At 33.4% G+C, this 19,941-nt stretch overlaps 1 protein-coding gene across 5 annotated transcripts in view; it reads left to right on the forward strand.

Annotated features, from left to right (window-relative positions):
* Positions 1-19,941, forward strand: part of LOC149785161 (centriolar satellite-associated tubulin polyglutamylase complex regulator 1-like) — a 60,806-nt gene that overhangs the window by 37,134 nt on the left and 3,731 nt on the right. Inside the window, exons 9-10 of one of the 5 annotated variants that reach the window (XM_089978943.1) lie at positions 4,234-4,347; positions 11,188-11,220. The exons of 1 other annotated variant lie outside the window; for it this stretch is intronic. In XM_089978943.1, coding sequence (XP_089835069.1) covers positions 4,234-4,347; positions 11,188-11,200 — 127 coding nt within the window. In that variant the 3' untranslated portion in view covers positions 11,201-11,220. Of the gene's footprint in view, positions 1-4,233; positions 4,874-7,101; positions 7,204-11,187; positions 11,221-19,941 lie in introns of those variants that run through there. 3 more of the 5 variants (XM_089978944.1, XM_089978940.1, XM_089978942.1) reach the window with 3 other exon arrangements.

Consider the following 19,941-nt stretch of genomic DNA (forward strand, 5'->3'; position numbering starts at 1 on the left):
CCTATAGAACTGTGGATTAGAGACAGGATTCCACAGAACTGTTTATCATTAAGACAGTTTTCCACAAAACTACGGATTAGAGATAGCTTTCCACAGAACTTTGAACCAAAGAGACATTTTTTAACAGTGCTTTGGTGGTGGGCTTTCTTCACAAGTAGGGTTTTTATATGCTTTCACTTTTGGCTTGAGGTGATGTAAATTCCAGTGTTCTACACTAATCACTCATGTAATGTAATGTAGACAAACAGCAAGATTGTGTTTAATTTGCAATTTTTGAAGTGATGCCTTTGTGCATTGTAAAAGAGTTAACCACTGTCCAAACCTCAGAGTTCAAATGAACTAAACTGAATTAGATTTTATAGAAAATGTTACAAGTATTGTGATTTTTTTTTATTTTCATGGTTATCTGGTGTTATGGTTTTGCAAAGAGTAATATGTTCATCAGAACTTATATAAATTGATTGAGGAAGACTGACCTACTGTTTTCACAGAAGATATCATTGTTCATTGGTTGTTTACAATTTTGTTCAGGAGCAACAACAAAAATAAAAAAAACTGGTTCTCAGTGAAAACTGGTGCCCAGTGAATAATAGTAAATTCACTATATTTAATTTACGGTAAAGAAAGAAACTGAAATATGTCAGTAATAATTTTTTTTCTATGGGGCATAGTTAAGGGTTTTGTTGAGTTTTTCTTTGTATTTATCCCTAAATTAGGTTATTATATATTGTTTAGCTTTAAGGTGGAGTGTATTTATGCTATGATATATATCTGTCCAGCTTTCCATTTTTGCTTTCCACATGATGTCCTTAGTTATAAACCACATAGTTAGCTGAACCAAATTTTGTGATGGCTTGCTCTTAGAGTGACAAAGAAAAGTACAGATTTTGGAGTGACAACCCCAAAAGGTCAAGGTTGCAGTTAATCAAACAAAAAATATTGTTCTACACAACAGCTTCAGTACCACTGCTTTAGTTCCATAACACATACCCTGGCCAGATGCTGCAAGATTCCATAACACATACCCTGGCCAAATGCTGAAATATTCCATAACACATACCCTGGCCAAATGCTGCAAGATTCCACAACACATACCCTGGCCAAATGCTGCAAGATTCCATAACACATACCCTGGCCAAATGCTGAAAGATTCCACAATATATACCCTGGCCAAATGCTGAAAGATTCCATAACACATACCCTGGCCAAATGCTGGAAGATTCCACAATACAAACCCTGGCCAAATGCTGTAAGATTCCATAACACATACCCTGGCCAAATGCTCAGGATTCCATAACACATACCTCAGCCAAATGCTGCAACATGCTTCCACCTGGGGTAAAGAGGAAAGCTGTTGATTTTTGGATGAATATCTGATGATACCAGGACTTAATGAGGAGAAATGGTTTTGGTATAATAATGATAATAATGTCAGTTTGAACATGGCATGCATTTAGGTTAAAGAAGACACCTGTTGATTTCTGAGTGAAAGGCTGAGGAACCAAGACTTAAAGAGGAAAAATGAATTTAGTTCTTCACCACTGGCCCTGACCAGACCTTGCAATTTTGCTTGCACAACGGGTAGGAAAAATTCATGGAGGCAGTAATTTCAAGAAGTAAATTGGCTTCTATGCAATATATTTAGTTCTAAACCATATTCCTTGACCAATTTGTGGAATGTCTTTTGGTTTGAAATAAAGAAGAAAGCTGAAGATCATGGTCACTGTAACACCAAGAAGAATATGATTTCTACATGATCACTGTAGTTCAAGTCTTCATGCTGTTACCCAACTGTAACACCAAGAAGAATATGATTTCTGCATGATGATTGTAGTTCAAGTCTTCATGCTGTTACCTAACTGTAACACCAAGAAGAATATGATTTCTAGATGATGACTGTAGTTCAAGTCTTCATGCTGTTACCTACTGTAACACCAAAGAAGAATATGATTTCTACATGATGACTGTAGTTCAAGTCTTCATGCTGTTACCCAACTGTAACACCAAGAAGAATATCATTTCTAGATGATGATTGTAGTTCAAGTCTTCATGCTGTTACCTAACTGTAACACCAAGAAGAATATGATTTCTAGATGATGACTGTAGTTCAAGTCTTCATGCTGTTATCTAACTGTAACACCAAGAAGAATATGATTTCTACATGATGACTTTAGTTCAAGTCTTCATGCAGTTACCCAACTCTAGATTGCTAGCACTTGTGATAGGAAAGATGTCTTTTGATATTAGGATCAAAGGTCAAGATCAACTTGAGACAAGCAAGAGAAATAGATTACGTAAAATTACATGCTATAGGAGAGCAACAAACTTTAATGTTTGGCTTACAATTACAGGAACAATATAAGCCATAGATGTGGAGTTTGACAGCTTAAAGCTGTGACAATAAGGTAGGGAAAGAAAATAATATAACATTTCAAGTCATCGAAGTATATCATTTAAGTCACTGACATGTATACTCTGTAATCATTAACATATTAATACTCTGACATTTAAAATTTAATAACTTTGTAAAAATCAGGTAGTGTGTCTTTTCTAGCTGTATAATTGCATGTCTTTTTTCAGTCAAAGATATACTTTATATAGTTGTGTACAGGTTGAGTCTAACTGCAAAAGACATAGACCCAGATCTGCCACAGCTTAATGCACTTGCAGATCAAAGTCTAAGTAGTTTGTTTTACAAATTACTCTTAACAAACTGCATCAACCCAGGTATGCTTTATGCAACAGCAGATCTAGGTCTTTGCAGTTTGCAGTTGGACTCGATTGGGGTCTGTGCTATTTGTTTTTGTGCTGTTTGTTTTAGTACTGTATCAACGGAACATTGCATTATACAATGGCAAGTTTGGGTCTGTGCTATTTGTTTTAGTACTATATCAACGGAACATTGCATTATACAACGGCAAGTTTGGGTCTGTGCTGTTTATGCACAGTAGGCACAACAGACAAAACTTCAATTCCCTTAGGACACAAGAGTTACTTTCCTTGACAGTAGGTCAGAGGTCACTGGATAAAAACTGCTAGATCTGAAAACAATTTTATTGAATACACTATTGAGAAAGCAGAATTTTATGTTTTGTAAATCCTTGTTTTAAGGTAAAATAAGACCAATTCCATGCATATGTTTGTTTATTTAAATTTTTTCATGCATTTCAATAATTACCCAATGAGAGTAATGCATTATTTTCCCCAGCGTGCTTGGACCTGTTGCAAAGAGATGTGCGTCTTTGGTTCACAGAAGGTATTGACTGCTGTATATATCCAATGATATCAGTATGCATATAGCTACCCTTCTGATGCAGTTTTTCTGGTTTAAAGTTTTACATCAACTTTTCTCAGATTTTTATTTAACACTTGCATGGTATCAGAGAAATTTAAATGAATGATATTTATTTTTTCACTTGTTAAGTTTCAAGTTCCAGGCTGAATGCATTCTGAATGTCAGTGAAATTACATAAGTATGGAGCACGACATTATGACTCCAAAATTTGGCTGAAAATTTCAGAAGGAATTTTTTTAAAATAAATTTTTAATTCTATGGTCTTTTTCATTTGAGCTATATATTCTATGATATTAATTGATGAACATTAATAATTCAGTATTAGATCGTATAATTTTTAATATATCCATATTTCTCCAGTTTTGTTGAATTTAAGTATCAAGTACAGAATCCAGGCAAAAAGTGGTATAAGAAAAATTTAAATTTGACACTGACCAAGCAAATAAATTTGACATTTAAGTGACACTGACCAAGCAAATAAACTTGACATTGACACAAGTAAATGTGTTTGACATAGACCCAAGTAAATCAGTTTGACATCGACTCAACCCAGTCAGTTTGACATAGAACCAAGCAGATCTGTACATAGGCTCAACCCAATCAGTTTGAAACAGATTCAACCTGATCAGTTTGACATAGAACCAACCAAACCTGTTTGACATAGACCCATCCAAATCAGCTAGACATAGACTCAACCCAATCAGTTTGACATAGAACCAGCCAAATCAGTTTGATTTAGACCCAAGCAAACCTGTTTGACACAGATGCAATCAAATTATGAAATTTATGAAAGTCAGTGCTTGAAAGTAGATAAAGTAGATAAATCTGTCAGTATCTTCTTATGTTCTCATTGTGCAACATTTAATATAAGGATTTGGAAGGTTGCCCTAATTTTATTAGAAACCAATCAACATAGGTAGTACTCTTTTTATTTACAGCGTTCTTAATGTGAACACTCAATCATCAGTACAGACTGTGTCCATTTTATCTTCTTCTGTGCAACCTGTTAATAATGCTTCTGGTAATTATAAGGATGAGGTACCAGTCGAGAGGTATGAATGTACTATAGGTTTCTGGTTGGATATCAGTTGAAATTTGTGGTAGTTGTGAACAAATAATGTTAGATCTAAATTATTATCTGCTTCTTAGTGGTGTGGCTCTTGACTCTTCTAGTGGTGGATTTAAATAGACTCTTTTTCTTTCTCTAGGATGGTTTTTTCTTTAATGTTTTTCAAAATTAACATTCTTTTTGTTATTCCTGATATCTGTTGGGAGTGTACTTCATTTCAATTCCTACACCAAATTGTAATCTTTTTTAAGTTTCCTTTCCATATCACTGTTTTATGATACCTTCTTTTCCTAAGGAGAGTATATGGCCATGCACTTTTTTCTCCAGTTCAAATTTAGTCTCAAGCATTATGTGTAGTTCACTGGTGCTGGTGTGAGTAGTTTTATTGACTTGCCTTCAAAGAAATGGTGTGAGTAGTTTTATTTTCTTACCTTCACATAAAAGGTGTTGGTGTGAGTAGTTTTATTTTCTCACCTTTGCATAAAAGGTGTTAGTATTTTTATTGTCTTGCTTTCAAAGAAATGGTATTGTTTGTTTTATTTATTTTTATCTTCGAATTAAAGGTGTGAGTACTTTTATTGACTTGCCTTCAAAGAAATGGTTTGAGTAGTTTTATTCTCATGCCTTTGAAGAAAATGCAGGACATATGGATCACTTTTGCAATTGCATTGGTGACAGCATTAGGTTTCTGCATTCAGCTCAGTGTTCCTGACATTGTTATATGTAGAATAATGAAATTTGATAGTCTCTTCATCTTACTGTGTATGGTTCACCATAGACAAAAGTAGGTCACAATAACCTACATATATTATGCTTCATTGATTGCATAAAGGTTTAGCATAGTTTTTCTGACACTGTTGAATGTATAGTTATGACACTTGATGGGTGTGTTCATTTTGGAAGGTACTGCTCATTATGGTCAAAATCAGGTCACAGTGAACTGCTTTTTATCCTCTAGCAACTCTTAAATGTTTCATGCAGGTGAATTCAGTGCAATTCTTGTTTTAATTTTCTTCCTTTGGCAATGTTATTGGACAGGTAAATCAAGAATAATTTTCTATCATTTATCAGTGGATGTCCCAGATAGCTGAGTGGCCTAAGGCATTCAGCTGTACAGATCGCTCTGTAGGACTCTCTTCTTGGTTCTTCCTCCACCAAATACATGGGCCACCATGTGCTTAAAAATGACATTGTACCCACAAAAACAAAAATTAAAAAAAATTATGTGACAGTATGTCCTGAGATAATTTTTTTATGATAACCTTTGTCAGTTAATATTTTTTTGTATTTCCCATGAAAGGTAATGTGAACTTCCTAAAATGTATGCTGTTCTGACTAAAATTTCTAGCTTTGTACAGATGGCCAGTTTATGGAGGTTCTGCTTGTAGTAGAATTACTAGAATCAAAATATTTGACAAGTCTTAGAAGAAGATCAGGTTACAGAGGGTACAAAAAAATTAATTTGAATTCACTGTATGAATTTAATAAATCTTGATTCTATTTTGGATAAAATGTATAGACTGATATAAATTGATCATAACATGGTTATAGTTGAAAATTAATGTGTTCAATACTTATTTCATTGTGCTTTGTTTAAAGTTTTAAGTTTGTTTATTTAACTTGGACTCCACAAGCAGTAGCCAGTTTTTACCAATTCTTTTTATATGCACATTGTGACTCATGGTGGTTTAATGGTTATAGAACACCACACCTGTGACCATAAGGGTGTTGATTTAAATACTGCATAGACCAGACCAGGTTGGACACTGTGCTGTGTCCTTTAGCAAGGTACTTTACTCCAGTTGTTTCAGTATGATGTAACCTTTGGGGTGTTTATGTACCATACAATGCCAACCAGTCCATAAATCTTGATGGTTCTGATGTTTACATTATGTGGAGATGGAAGCAGTCCAAGAACTCACAGGAAACCACTTACATTGGATGGTCAGCTGCACACCCATGTATGAGTTGGTCCATATATCAAACCTGGGACTGCTGTATTGGAAAGCAAGCATCCTACTTTTGTACCATTCAGATCATTGTTACAGTGGTTGACAGTGGTTAGAGCATCAGCCTTGGATGCAGGAGGTCATGAGTTTGATCCCTGGCAGAGTTGTACCAAAGACTTACAAAAATGGTACCTACAGCTGACTTACTTGGCACTCAGCATTAAGAGGTTAGTGTTAGGACTGGTCAGCCTAGTGTCAGGATAATGTGACTGGGTGGGACATCATGCTACATGTCTGTGGCATTATGTCCCAGTGTTAGACATCACTAAAAAACTGCCACGCTGCAGACATCATAGAGATATGACTGAAAAATTATTAAAAATCGAAATCACACACACACACACAGTGGTTGACCCATCCTAATAGGAAAGGAATTCATTTGAAACCAGATTTGTTTTGTAAGGAAAAGGACTCATGTAGATGAGATAGTCCACTTAATGGATGCCCAAGCAGCTAAACGTAATGTAGGAAATCTTGAATTGTTTTATTTCAGGGCTTTAACAACTTGCTCATTAACCATAAAAGTTAACCTCATAAAATTATGTGATATTATATTCACAGTCTTTATAATGCATGTCTCAAATTTTTGTCTGAGCAGTGCAAATAAGAAAGGAATTTCAAAAAAGTAATTTTTAGTAAAAATAAATGAATACAGTAATTTTTCTACCATTCTAATATTTGTAAAAAAAATGCCAGCAAAAGATAAATATTTCAACTTTCATTTCCAGAGAGGTGAATATGAATGGTACAGCTGATGGTGTACCAAATGTTGTCCCAGCTTCAAACATTCCTCCCATTCTTAATCAAAAGAATGGAGGTTTGGGTCGAAGGTAGGGCAGTGTTACTTTAGTTCTCCTTGTGTGCTAATTTAACAATGTCCTTGGTAATATATTAATAGCAGGCAATGGGTGGATGATCAAACATGACAAGATTTTAATTCTCTTGGAATTCATATTTCCCTGTACCAACTGCATTTAAAATGACAGGCTGTGAAAAAATTTAAGTAGTTGTCATAAGATCATGAAATTACATATTGTGCAATTTTTGGGGAAATATTTTAAAGTCATTTTTTTTTAAAGTAAATTTTCACCAAAGGAAGTTATTGGTTTTGGAATAATACTTAAATTTTAGACAAGTCTAAGTTACTTGAAATTTCATGGTCTAAGGACTGAATTTGTTTGAATCCATATGCCTGAAAGTAATGGTAACATTATTCATTCAAGCTGTCTATAACTTCTGTAACTTTTCTTTGGAAATGGTCTTCTCTCAGTGGTAGTGATCTCATTTGTGGTGTTCCTCAAGGGTTAATTTAATATTAAGAAATGGTGATGGTTGTGATGGCAACATTAATGTGGTGATGGTTTCTGTTCATATGTCTATATTACAGGTTAGTTGGGTCCTGGCATAACTTAGTAATGTGTATTAAGTTAGTATTGTCAGTCATTTGAATTATTAAGTCGTAGCTTTATCATTGATAGCAGAAATTTATCATATCAAGGTTCCAGTATAAATTTATCTTTAATACCTTTCCAAAAAATGTAATATCTGACATTAATAAATTTTGCACAAACCTTTGACCTTTTGCTAACTCTCTTGCACATGGTTGCCAGGCTATCACAAAATTTTTAATTTCCATTAGTAGCAAAACTTATGTTAAAGAAGGAAAATCAGTCTTTAAAATATCTTATTTAATACGATTTAGAAGCCAGTGTGGAAAATTAAGTACCATAAGTACTTATGCATAAGTCATGTCCAACTGCAATCAACATAGACTTTGATCTATAATGTGCCTGCAGATCAGGGTCTATGTTGTTCATTCTACTGATTAATCCTAACAAACTGCATAGACCCAGATCTGGCAGTGAATTTTAAATGGCAGATCTGGATTTTAGCAGTTTACGCCAGCAGAATTTACTTCTAAGCAAGTACATACAGTAGTAGCCATTGAACCGCTCTGGTGGCCTAGTGATTAGAGCTTCCACCTCGGATGCGGGAGGTCATGGGTTTCGATCCCCGACTGAGTCAAACCAAAGACTTACAAAAATGGTACTAACAGCTGCCTCGCTTGGTGCTCAGCATTAGGAGATTAGTGTTAGGACTGGTTGGCCTGGTGTCAGAATAATGTGACTGGGTGGGACATCATGCTTCATGTCTGCGGCATGATGTCCCAGTGCTAGACATCACTGTAAACTGCCACATTGCAAACATCATAGCAATATGACTGAAAAATTGTTAAAGCTATGTTAAAAATCCAAATCACATCACATCACAGTAGCCATCGACTATATCACTAATGTGTACACATGTTTGTGGTTTGCAAAAATGTCAAATTTTGTACCAATTATATCAAGATAAATAACTAAAGGTATTGGTAGTAATGTTATTATCAGTAATGTATGTATATATGTAATTTATTAAACCTGTCTCACACAAACAACACAAGAAGTGGCATTACTTTTCTTTGTGTGTGATTTGGATTTTTAATGTAGCTTTAACAATTTCTCAGTCATATTGCTACAGTGTCTGCAGTGTGACAGTTTATAGTGATGTCTAGCGCTGGGACATCATGCCACAGACATTTAGCATGATATCCCACCCAGTCACATTATCCTGACACCAGGCCGACTAGTCCTAACACTAACCTCTTAATGCTGAGCGCCAAGTGAGGCAGCTGTTAGTACCATTTTTATAAGTCTTTGGCATGACTCCGCCAGGAATAAAACCCATGACCTCCCGCATCCAAGGCAGACACTCTAATGACTAGGCCACCAGAGCGGTCACTTTTCTTTGTAGAGAAAAGTATAAATTGATTTAACAAAAATGTTTGACTAAAGTTGAAGTTGGATCGTACCATGGACTTAGTTCTGGGAAATAAAATAGTCTATATGTACACAAGTCTAATACCATGGATTTAGTTCTGGGAAATAAAATAGTCTATATGTACACAAGTCTAATACCATGGATTTAGTTCTGGGAAATAAAATAGTCTACATTTACACAAGTCTAATACCATGGAGATAGTTCTGGGAAATAAAATAGTCTACATGTACACAAGTCTAATACCATGAATTTAGTTCTGGGAAATAAAATAGTCTACATGTACACAAGTCTTATATCATGTATACTTTATTTTAATTCATTGTCCAACTGCAAACAATATAGATCCTGATCTGCCATCACATAATGTCCTTGGCAGATCAGGGTCAGTGTTGTTTGTTCTACTGGTTGTTCCTAACAAGCTGCATAGACTACTAGCATACTATGCAATGGCAGAATATATATATATATATATATATATATATATATATATATATATATATATATATATATATATATATATATATATATATATAGTAAGTATAGAGATATAATTGGAAGATTAACATGAATCTCTAAACTTTTTAAACTTATAATAATTTCCTAACTCAATTCTATGGAGAAATTTATACCCAATCACTAGCTTGATACTGTGGAGAAATTTATAACCAATCACTTGTTTGATATTATGGAGAAATGTATAACCAGTCACTAGTTTGATGCTATGCAGAAATTTATAACCAATCACTAGCTTGATATTATGGAGAAATGTATACCCAGTCACTAGCTTGATATTGTGGAGAAATTTATATCCAGTCACTAGCTTGATATTGTGGAGAAATTTATAACCAGTCACTTGCTTGATATTATGGAGATATTTGTACCCAATCACTAGCTTGATATTGTGGAGAAATTTATAACCAGTCACTGGCTTGATATTATGGAGAAATGTATAACCAGTCACTAGCATGTTACTATGCAGAAATTCATAACTTATCACTAACTTGATACTGTGGAGAAATTTATAACCATATAACCAATCACTTGCTTGATACTATGCAGGAATTTATAACCAATCACTAACTTGATATTATGGAGATATTTGTACCCAATCACTAGCTTGATACTGTGGAGAAATTTATAACTATATAACCAATCACTTGCTTGATATTATGGAGAAATGTATAACCAATCACTAGCTTGATGCTATGCAGAAATTTATCCCCAATCACTAGCTTGATGCTGTGCAGAAATTTATAAGCAATCACTAGCTTGATACTGTGGAGAAATTTATAACCAATCACTTGCTTGATATTATGCAGAAATGTATAACCAGTCACTAACTTGATACTATGCAGAAATGTATTACCAATCACTAGCTTGATACTGTGGAGAAATTTATAACAATCACTTGCTTGATATCGTGGAGTAATTTATCCCCAATCACTAGCTTGATGCTATGCAGAAATCTGTAAGCAATCACTAGCTTGATACTATGCAGAAATTCTTAAATGTTATGGTAATCAAAGAAAATGCTTATGTTTTTCAGATGATTAGCCTATGTTTGAACATAAATTCCACCTATATTTTGCGAAACTTTTCCATGCTTATACCGCTGTTTTGAAAACAAAATAATGTTAGGCTGGTGTTCTGGACTTATCATGGAAGAAATACTATAGCTGTTACTGGTAATTTCTTTACTGATCAGGATGGCTCAAGTGCCTTATATTCAGCTTAAAAAGCTGAGACAAGCTTAATGAAAGCACTGATTCCATTCATTTGGGAATTGTAATTACAGAATACAGATTGCTGAAAAACAATTTTGACAAAACAATCTTCATGAAAATTATTGCATGCTTCTAGTCAGATTACTGACTTTCATCATATACTTTTTTGATAAAGTGTTTAACTAGTTCTTGCATTTGTTTTCTAGCAATTTTAGTTAAGTGCAACATGAAGATGAAGTGGTGCACTCATTCTTGGTGCATATTTTTCAGTGATGATATTTAATTGCTGCAGATATATGTTGAGTAAGTAAGAACACAAGCACTGTTTTGCTCATTTTAAGTTTCCTCTGTGTTCTGGTTTTGGACTATAAATTTTCAGTATATGGTACTGTTGGAATCACTGGGCATCAGAATGTTGAAGGCATTCTTTAAGCACATTGTTATAAAAAGCATTTTTTCTTTGTAAACAGATTTAGATATTCTGTTGTTTTGGGTCATACATATCTGATTATGTTGGTGATGGAATATGAATTGTTCAAAAGAGCAACAGTCCCTTCAAGGGACTCTTGTAGTACAGTGTTTTAGATATTCTCTTGCTCTGGGTCATCTATGTCTGATTCTGTTGGTGATGGAATATGAAAATGAATCACTCAGTAAAGCACCAGTCCCTTCATTAGGGACTCCTTCTGTACAGTATTTTAGATATTTTGCTGTCTTTGATGATACATATTTCATTCTGTTGGTGATGGAATATGAATATGAATTGCCCAGTAGAGCACCAGTCCCTTCACAAGGGACTCTTGTTTTACAGTGTTTTAGATATTTTGTTGTCTTTGGTTGTATATATCTCAGTCTCTTGGTGATGGAATATGAATATCAATCGTCCAGTAGAGAGCACCTGTCTCTTTTTTTAGTGTTTTAGATCTTTGTTGTCTTTAGTCATACATATCTCAGTCTGTTGGTGCTTGAATATGAATATGAACATAAATATGATTTGTCCTCTTGGTTTGTGATTTTTTGAATCTGTGATAGATTTGATAAAGATTTGTTACCTTTGGATACTTTGGTTAACTGTTCTTCATGGGCATATCAATTTTGGGTATAACAATCTTGCATGTGATGATTTGAATCCATTAATGCAGGGTTTTTGGTGGAAGATTGAGTTTTACTTTAAAAAATGGATGTCTGTAAAAGTAAAACCATTGTCAACATCTCATGTCATCAAATACAAGATTATTATAACCATTTTGATGCACTTTAATATTGTTGTAAACTTGCAGAAAATGTAGTTCTTTTTAGCACTACAATATAGAGATGGTCACACAGTTTCTATGGTTATCTAAATGTTCTATGGTGTATAGTGGATTTTATTGCTGAAGATTTTGAAAATCACCAGTCAGAAAGCACACTGCATTTCCATGTGTTAAAATCTCTCATTTATTCATCAATTTAAATTCAGAGTGCTTTGAGTAGAAGACAGAAGTTCACATTTTATACCATAAATCATCCAGCACTACCTAGTCATTAGGAATGTGGTTTTTTTTACCTATTAATGTTGCATTTATTGCTCTGTAGAATTTTGAGGGATTGAAATAATGATATAGTTTCTACATGTAGTGCTGTTTATACTCTTTTTTATTGTCTTATATTATGGAAAATGAAAACCTATCTTTTTATTATGATTATATTGATAATTATTTTCAGTTTAAATAACAAAAATGGCATAGTTGTTCAGAACAAATGTCTTATTTCCGGGTTTTGTTATTGTCTGGTTTATGGCTTATCAACTGTACAGAAAATGATATAAGGAACAACTATAGTCCAATCTTCTTTATGTCGACATACAAGACATTACTTAATCTAAATACAGTACTCCCTCATTATAACACAGTCCATGAGAATCATGGAGTATACTGCCTTATAGTGAGGTGCTGTATAATGAAATACATGATACAGCACTCCCTCATTATAACACTCTATTAGAGCTATACAGTATACTGCCATATAGTGAAACCACCTTACAATGAAGTATCAGATACATTACTCCCTCATTACAGCACTGTCTATTGGATCCCTAGAGTATACTGCCTTATAGTGAGACTGCCTTATAATGAAGTACATTATACATAACAATGTCGGGGCCCCGAATGGCTTAGTGGTCTAAAGTGCTCACCGTTATGGATCACTGCCATCTCACCTCTGTCTGTGTGGGTTCAAGTCTCAGGCTCAACCAATGTGGGTGAATAAGAAAGCTTGCCTGTGGCTTCTTATGGGTCAATGGTTATTTCCGTGGTTTTCCAGGGTTCTTCCTCCACCATTTCTACTGGCTGCCATGTATAGCCTATCTTATGCTGAAAAATGGTGTTAAACCCTATAACAGTATCAACAACAACATAACACTGTCTGTGGCAGCCATGGGGTATACCACCTTATTGTGAGATTTCCTTATAATAAAGTACGTGATACATTATAACACTGTCCATGGCAGACATGGAGTATACCACCTTATAGTGAGACTGACTTATAATGAAGTACATTATACATGTCATTTCGCTGACAATGAAATGGGTTCCATTATCATACTCTCTTTATACAGGAACCTGGCTATAATGAAGGATCTTACAGTGAGGTCATGCTGTATGGTATTTTTATATTGCAGCATGCATGTATTTTTTTCACAGTATTAGTAGTATCTGACTATAAGATTTTACTTCATGACATAAAATTAGTATTGACGTAAGTTACTATGACAGTTTATAATTTTACACATCTTGCCAAAGCTTTATATATTTTATTAGTATGTACATTTTTTTATTTGCTAATGTTTACAATCTTATTACAGATATCTTTATAATTATATATGATATAACTTAATTATTTAATTATGTGTTGTGTACAGAAAAATAAAGCGTGGAACAAAATTACCTTTTTGAATTTCAATATTTTGTTAAGTGCATGTAATATTTTCTGTCAAGACATTTTCAGGGCTATTACAGTCAGTGATATGATATAATTGTATTTAAAGGTATTGTTTGACTTCTATATTTACATATATAAAAAAATAACAAACAACAATATTCATAAAGAGTATCATAGGAAATAAAACTTTATTAAACTTTATTTTATTTCAAGAAATTTTAAATTCATGATAATTGAAATACAGAATAATATGAAATCCTCATCATGAACAGAAGTGATGTTTCTGATTATAGCAAGCATGCCGCACGATTTAATGCCTGCTTCTTTCTTTCATGAGAAAAACCATGCAATTCCAGTAAAAATTAAGGATGCCACATCATAAAAAAACCTAAATCTAGCTTAGATCAGCATCATGGCTGTTTGCAGTTAGTGAGACAGTATTTCTTCATTACATAATTTGCTCTAAAATGTCTTACCAGGAATATTCTCTTCATAGGTCACTGTTACAGAGATATATTGATTGGATTGTAAAGCAAACCAGGCATATGCATTTATTATGTTTGTCCATCTGTCTGTCTGGGGGTCAACACTTGGGTTAAAATTTGTGTTTGGGTCAGTAGACACAAATGCCTGCAAAATCAAGCAATGTGATAATTACATATGCTTCATGATTTCTGGATGATGATGATCTGTATTTCATGCATCTTCCACCAGTAATTTTGCTTAGGTTTTATGTTTAGTTCATTTTTTTCCATAGACTATTGCCAGCAGAGTTGTTTAACTTAATAATTTTTTTTGTGGAGATAAGAACCATTCTGGATTTAGGAAATTATTATTAATTTTCATTAACAATGCCACATTCCAAATTTAGTTTAATCAAATTCCACAAAGTCATCATTTTGGGGGGATGATATTCAGAGTATGTTTTTTATAAGGGCATAGGTATATGGGTAAATAAATACTGCAGCACAAAGACTTTGGGCTGCACAAAACATTGACTGTCCAAATCTCATTGTCACAGATGAAATGAGACTACTAGTCTTTTTTGCCATTAGGAATTCCATGTAAATATTATTCCAGTAAGATTTAATCCCCCTTAGGTGTTCTTATAAAAAAAGGAATAACTTTCTTATTTAAAAAGTGATTGCTGCCCAAATTTTTGAGAAAGAAATTTTTTGTTATTTCATTTTGTTTTGAAACAATTATTAAATTTATATCCACTGAAACCAAATTTAAAGTTGACCATTGGTGTTATATTGTTGTCCTTTGCTTCAATGTTCCATATTTATTAATGCTCAGTGTATGTCATGTGTAAACATTACAGTGTTGCAAATTAAAACATATTTGCATGCAGTCAGTCAGAATCATAGTGGCATAGATATAAAATGGACATACAAGTTTGCCCACTTGTCCAGAGTATGTGCTATTATACATGGAACGCCCCTGGAACTTTCCCTGCAGGAGACAATCCTCTTGTCTCTGTCACTAGCTGGATGATTTTATATCAAGTTTAGTATAAAATCCTAAATTATTATTTCTATGTAACTGTATTGAAATTCAATATCTACATGTTTGTCTATTCTTGTACATTTTTGTGTGTATTGTAAATAAAAAATTGTTTTGTTATTTATGGTTTGGTATTATTCTTTCTAATGAATATGTGAGTACAGGAGAACAGGTCTTGAAGCATGACAACAATGTTGCACAAGACGTGACTTTATTCTTCATACGTTTGTTTAAAGACAAAAGTCAGAAAAGTTTATTTTTTATTTGTCATGGAGTTGTACAAGTTCACAATGTGAAACTTTCTGTCAATTTTTGAAATTTGTAGAATTGGCTAGATATGTTAAGAAAATTTGTTCTGCAGTTTAACCAAAAAATATGGTGACTAAGAACAAATTAGATCTGAAATTTTTGTATGTAGCTTAAGTTATATTTCAAAACAAGTACTGTTTATATTGTATTATGTTAATTAATAAAATATATATTTATGGTTTTCTTTCAGTTTATTGGAAAATATTTCATTACAAAAACATGAAACTTAAGAAATATTTAATTGCAAGAAATGTTCAACTTTATTTGCTTGAATGATAGAAACTTAAATGCCACCTAATAATAGACTGTACAGACTCCAGTTTTTAACTGTGGACAGTACAGATTCCAGGTTTTAACTATGGACTGTACAAACTCTTGTTTTTAGCTATGGACTGTACAGAATCCAGTTTTTAACTATCAACTGTGCAGACTTCAGTTTTTAATTATGGATTTTGCAGACTTCAGTTTTTAATTATACTAAAATAAATTTTATTTGCTGACTGACAGAACTCATTAAATGATTTTTGAAGATCATAATCAATCAATTAAAATGTGATTAGTTGCTGCATAGCAATATTATTTTTGATTAAGGTGCCTGTAGTTTTAAATATTGACAAGTTGACAAAACTGGACAAATGACATATTGTAAAAACAGTTCATCATTGTTTAAGTCCATGCTTATTATTCTATTCTTTTGAATTTGGACAGGAAGCCAACCTATGTGTTATACACATGTGGTCCACATCTGGAATTATACTAGTAATGTGTAATGAGAAAGCCTGTGTGTGAGTTCGGCTGATTGTAATAGTTTTCTATGGGAGCCCAATAGTGCCAAGTTGAGTGATTAAAAAAAAACAAATTTTGCAAAACTTCACAATAAATCTTTTGCTAATGTTCATAATAGTTTTGGAAATATTTGCAAGAATATTGCAGATATGTGTAAGTATTTGCAATACTTTTGTGAATATATGCAGTAATATTACAAACATGAACAATATCTGGGGATGTACACAATTCCTTTGCAAGGACACCTAAAGGTATGCAAAAATTCACAATAATTTCATATTTTTGCCATAATTATGCAAATCTTGACATGTTTTTGATAGGCTATTGTCATTTACATTGCATATGTATTATGTGTATATATCCCTGTGCATCTTTATGTATGGATGGATATGTGTAGGTATATATTTATGTTGGTATGGATTTAAGGTTATTTGCATGAAAGATACACATTGTTTTGTAACAGTATGTATGTATGTCTGTATGTATGTGTGGGTGGTGGGGGTGGTGGATGGATGGATGGGTTGGTGGGTGGGTGATTGGATGGATGTATGTATTATGTGGTCATTTTAATGAGTATATGAAGTAACTTGATCACAGACACCTCAACTAGTCATAAAAATACTATATGTACATACACACATAAATATGACCAGAGACATACATACAATCATACATGACAGTTCTGGTGGTCTAGTGGTTAGAGCGTCCACATTAGGTGCGGAAGGTTGTGGTTTCGAACCCAGGCTGAGTCATACCAAAGATTTATAAAAATGGTAATAGCAGTTGCTTCACTAGGTGCTCAGCATTAAGAGGTTAGTGTTAGGAGTGGTCAGCCTGGTGTCAGGATAATGTGACAGGGTGGGACATCATGCTATTTGTCTCCAGCATGATGCCTCAGTGCTAGACATCACTATAAACTGCCACACTGCAGACACCACAGCATATGACTGAATGTGTTTTAAAGCTACATTAAAAATCCAAATCACGCACACACACACACACATACACACACACACACACACACACACACACACACACACACACACACACACAAGGATACATAATTAATATACAGATATTCCTATCAACCTACCAACAAATATGGCAAAAACTCAACTTAGCAAAATTTTGAATATTCAGTTCCATGATATTGTGAATTTTCTCATACACATGCTGAAAAATATATTAATGGACATGAACAAAAATGTATTGTGCATATCCATAAATGTATTACAGATATGTGTAAGGATATTGTGAATATTTGCAAGGATATTGTGAATATTTGCAACACTGCTTATATTTGCAAATGTACTGCAAATATTCACTTTGGTATTGCAAATATTTGGAAAGGTGTGTATTTGCAGTATTAAAGAGAATATTTGCAAAAGTATTGCAGATATTTACAAACATATATTTTTGTAATGTCTCAATTTGGCATAAATGAACTTCCAAAGTTTCCTTCTTTTAGCATGCATAATTGTTTTGTTTCAGTTTTGAATTCATGTTTAATTTTTGTAATATTTAACTTTTTGGTTCTTCATGTTCAAAGACTTTATTTGTTGATTCTAAGTATCAATACGGTCTTTCCTAATAAATTAAGTTAGATCTTCTTCAAGGTCACCAATACCTGTCATCTGAATTCTCCATTATGAAGTTGCTATCTGCCCTTGAACTGCTTCTCCTTATGATAACTTAAGGATATTAAGGGAATACAGCATGGCGATATATGGATAGTTGTTGTCAAGGACATACATTCAGTATCAATGTCAAACTCATATTAGAGTTTGGTACATACAGCATCCTGGCCAAAGTCATACGTGAGTAAGGTCCCACATAGATTCGAGGAATTTGGGATTTGTTGCAGCATTCACCTCTGACAAATCTCTCTAAAATGTTGGTCCTCAAGTAATCATTTTATTATTTGTGTATATGTGTTTCACGAACTTGTTAGCATGTTGGAAACACCAGATGTACTGAAAATTTGGAGGACCAGGATCTAGTTCATCGTGCCAGTTTTTAAGCAAACTTAAGTTGAACTATAATTTTCTAACCACTGCAAATTTTGTAACTAATTCCAACATTTTAACTTACTGTCTAAATAAAGTCTAGTCTCTGCAGAACAACCTCCTTTTTTACTGGAATTGGAGGTTTAAAAAAATCATAATTGATTACATACAGGAATTGAGGTTTTCTCAAAATAACAAATCCTAATTTTTGCCTATGCTAATGGGTGACCAGAAGACCTTATGCAATGCATAGTCAATCATTGTCTGTTAAAAATAACTTGGCATGTTGATATATTTAAAATGAGCTTAATGATCTCCGTGACGTTAGGTTAAAGGTCAGAGATGATGAAGAAATGTTTTATGCAGCAGTTATTTTTTGAAAATGTTAACTTGATACAAGAATTTTTTGTTTATCAACTTTGGTTATTTTGAGTTTCTCAAGTATACCATCTTATGTACTCTGCAGTTAAAAGTTATAAAAGCCAAGTTAGAAACATACTTATCATCAATTCATAAAAATCTTTTTGGCCAGTCAAGTGCCATTTCATTCAAGGAACTCTTCCTACCTCCCCCCTTTATGTTTTAGATCTAAACCTGTGTATATCAAAGATTTGTTTTGCTTTTGTGGCAAAGTTTTAACCTTGTCATGTTCTTCCAGACAAGTGATTTTCTCAGCCCTGAATGGTAAAATATGACAATAGGTAAACAAATTTATAGAAGTTGTTTTATGTAAAATCTATTCATCAATCAGTTTGTTTAGAATTAAGATGACCTGACTGTATTTTGTTGAAAGAGATGTGACTGGATGGACATCTCAGGGGAAGAATATCTCACTTCTATTATCTCAGTTATCTAATGAGTAGAAATCTCACTGGAAGGATATCTCACTTAAGTAATCTCATTGGAAGAGTATCATACAGGAAGCATATTGGTGTTCATCATTATTTAATCACTTAAAAGAGTAATCTTGGAAGAGTATCACACAGTAAGCATATTGGTGTTCTTCATTATTTAATCACTTAAAATAGTAATCTTGGAAGAGTATCACACAGGAAGCATATTGGTGTTCATCATTATTGAATTGCTTAAAATAGTAATCTTGGAAGAGTATCATACAGGAAGCATATTGGTGTTCTTCATTATTTAATCACTTAAAATAGTAATCTTGGAAGAGTATCACACAGGAAGCATATTGGTGTTCTTCATTATTTAATCACTTAAAATAGTAATCTTGGAAGAGTATCACACAGGAAGCATATTGGTGTTCATCATTATTTAATTACTTAAAATAGTTTCATCCATTGCTAATTCATGAGAGGTTTGGTTGTCAGGTGACCAATAAATGAGATATTTATACTGAATTTTATTGTCAGATCAAGTTCCTTTATGTACACGTCAAAAGTATGGATAAAAACTTCATCAAGACAAATGATGAGTACAAGCACTTGATACTTTAAAATAAGAATTATGAATTTACGATCAGTTATTTACCACCACT

The sequence above is a fragment of the Sinohyriopsis cumingii genome, chromosome 13 (assembly GCF_028554795.1).
Source record: "Sinohyriopsis cumingii isolate HCF-2022 chromosome 13, ASM2855479v2, whole genome shotgun sequence".
Taxonomy (NCBI): Eukaryota; Metazoa; Mollusca; class Bivalvia; order Unionida; family Unionidae; genus Sinohyriopsis; species Sinohyriopsis cumingii.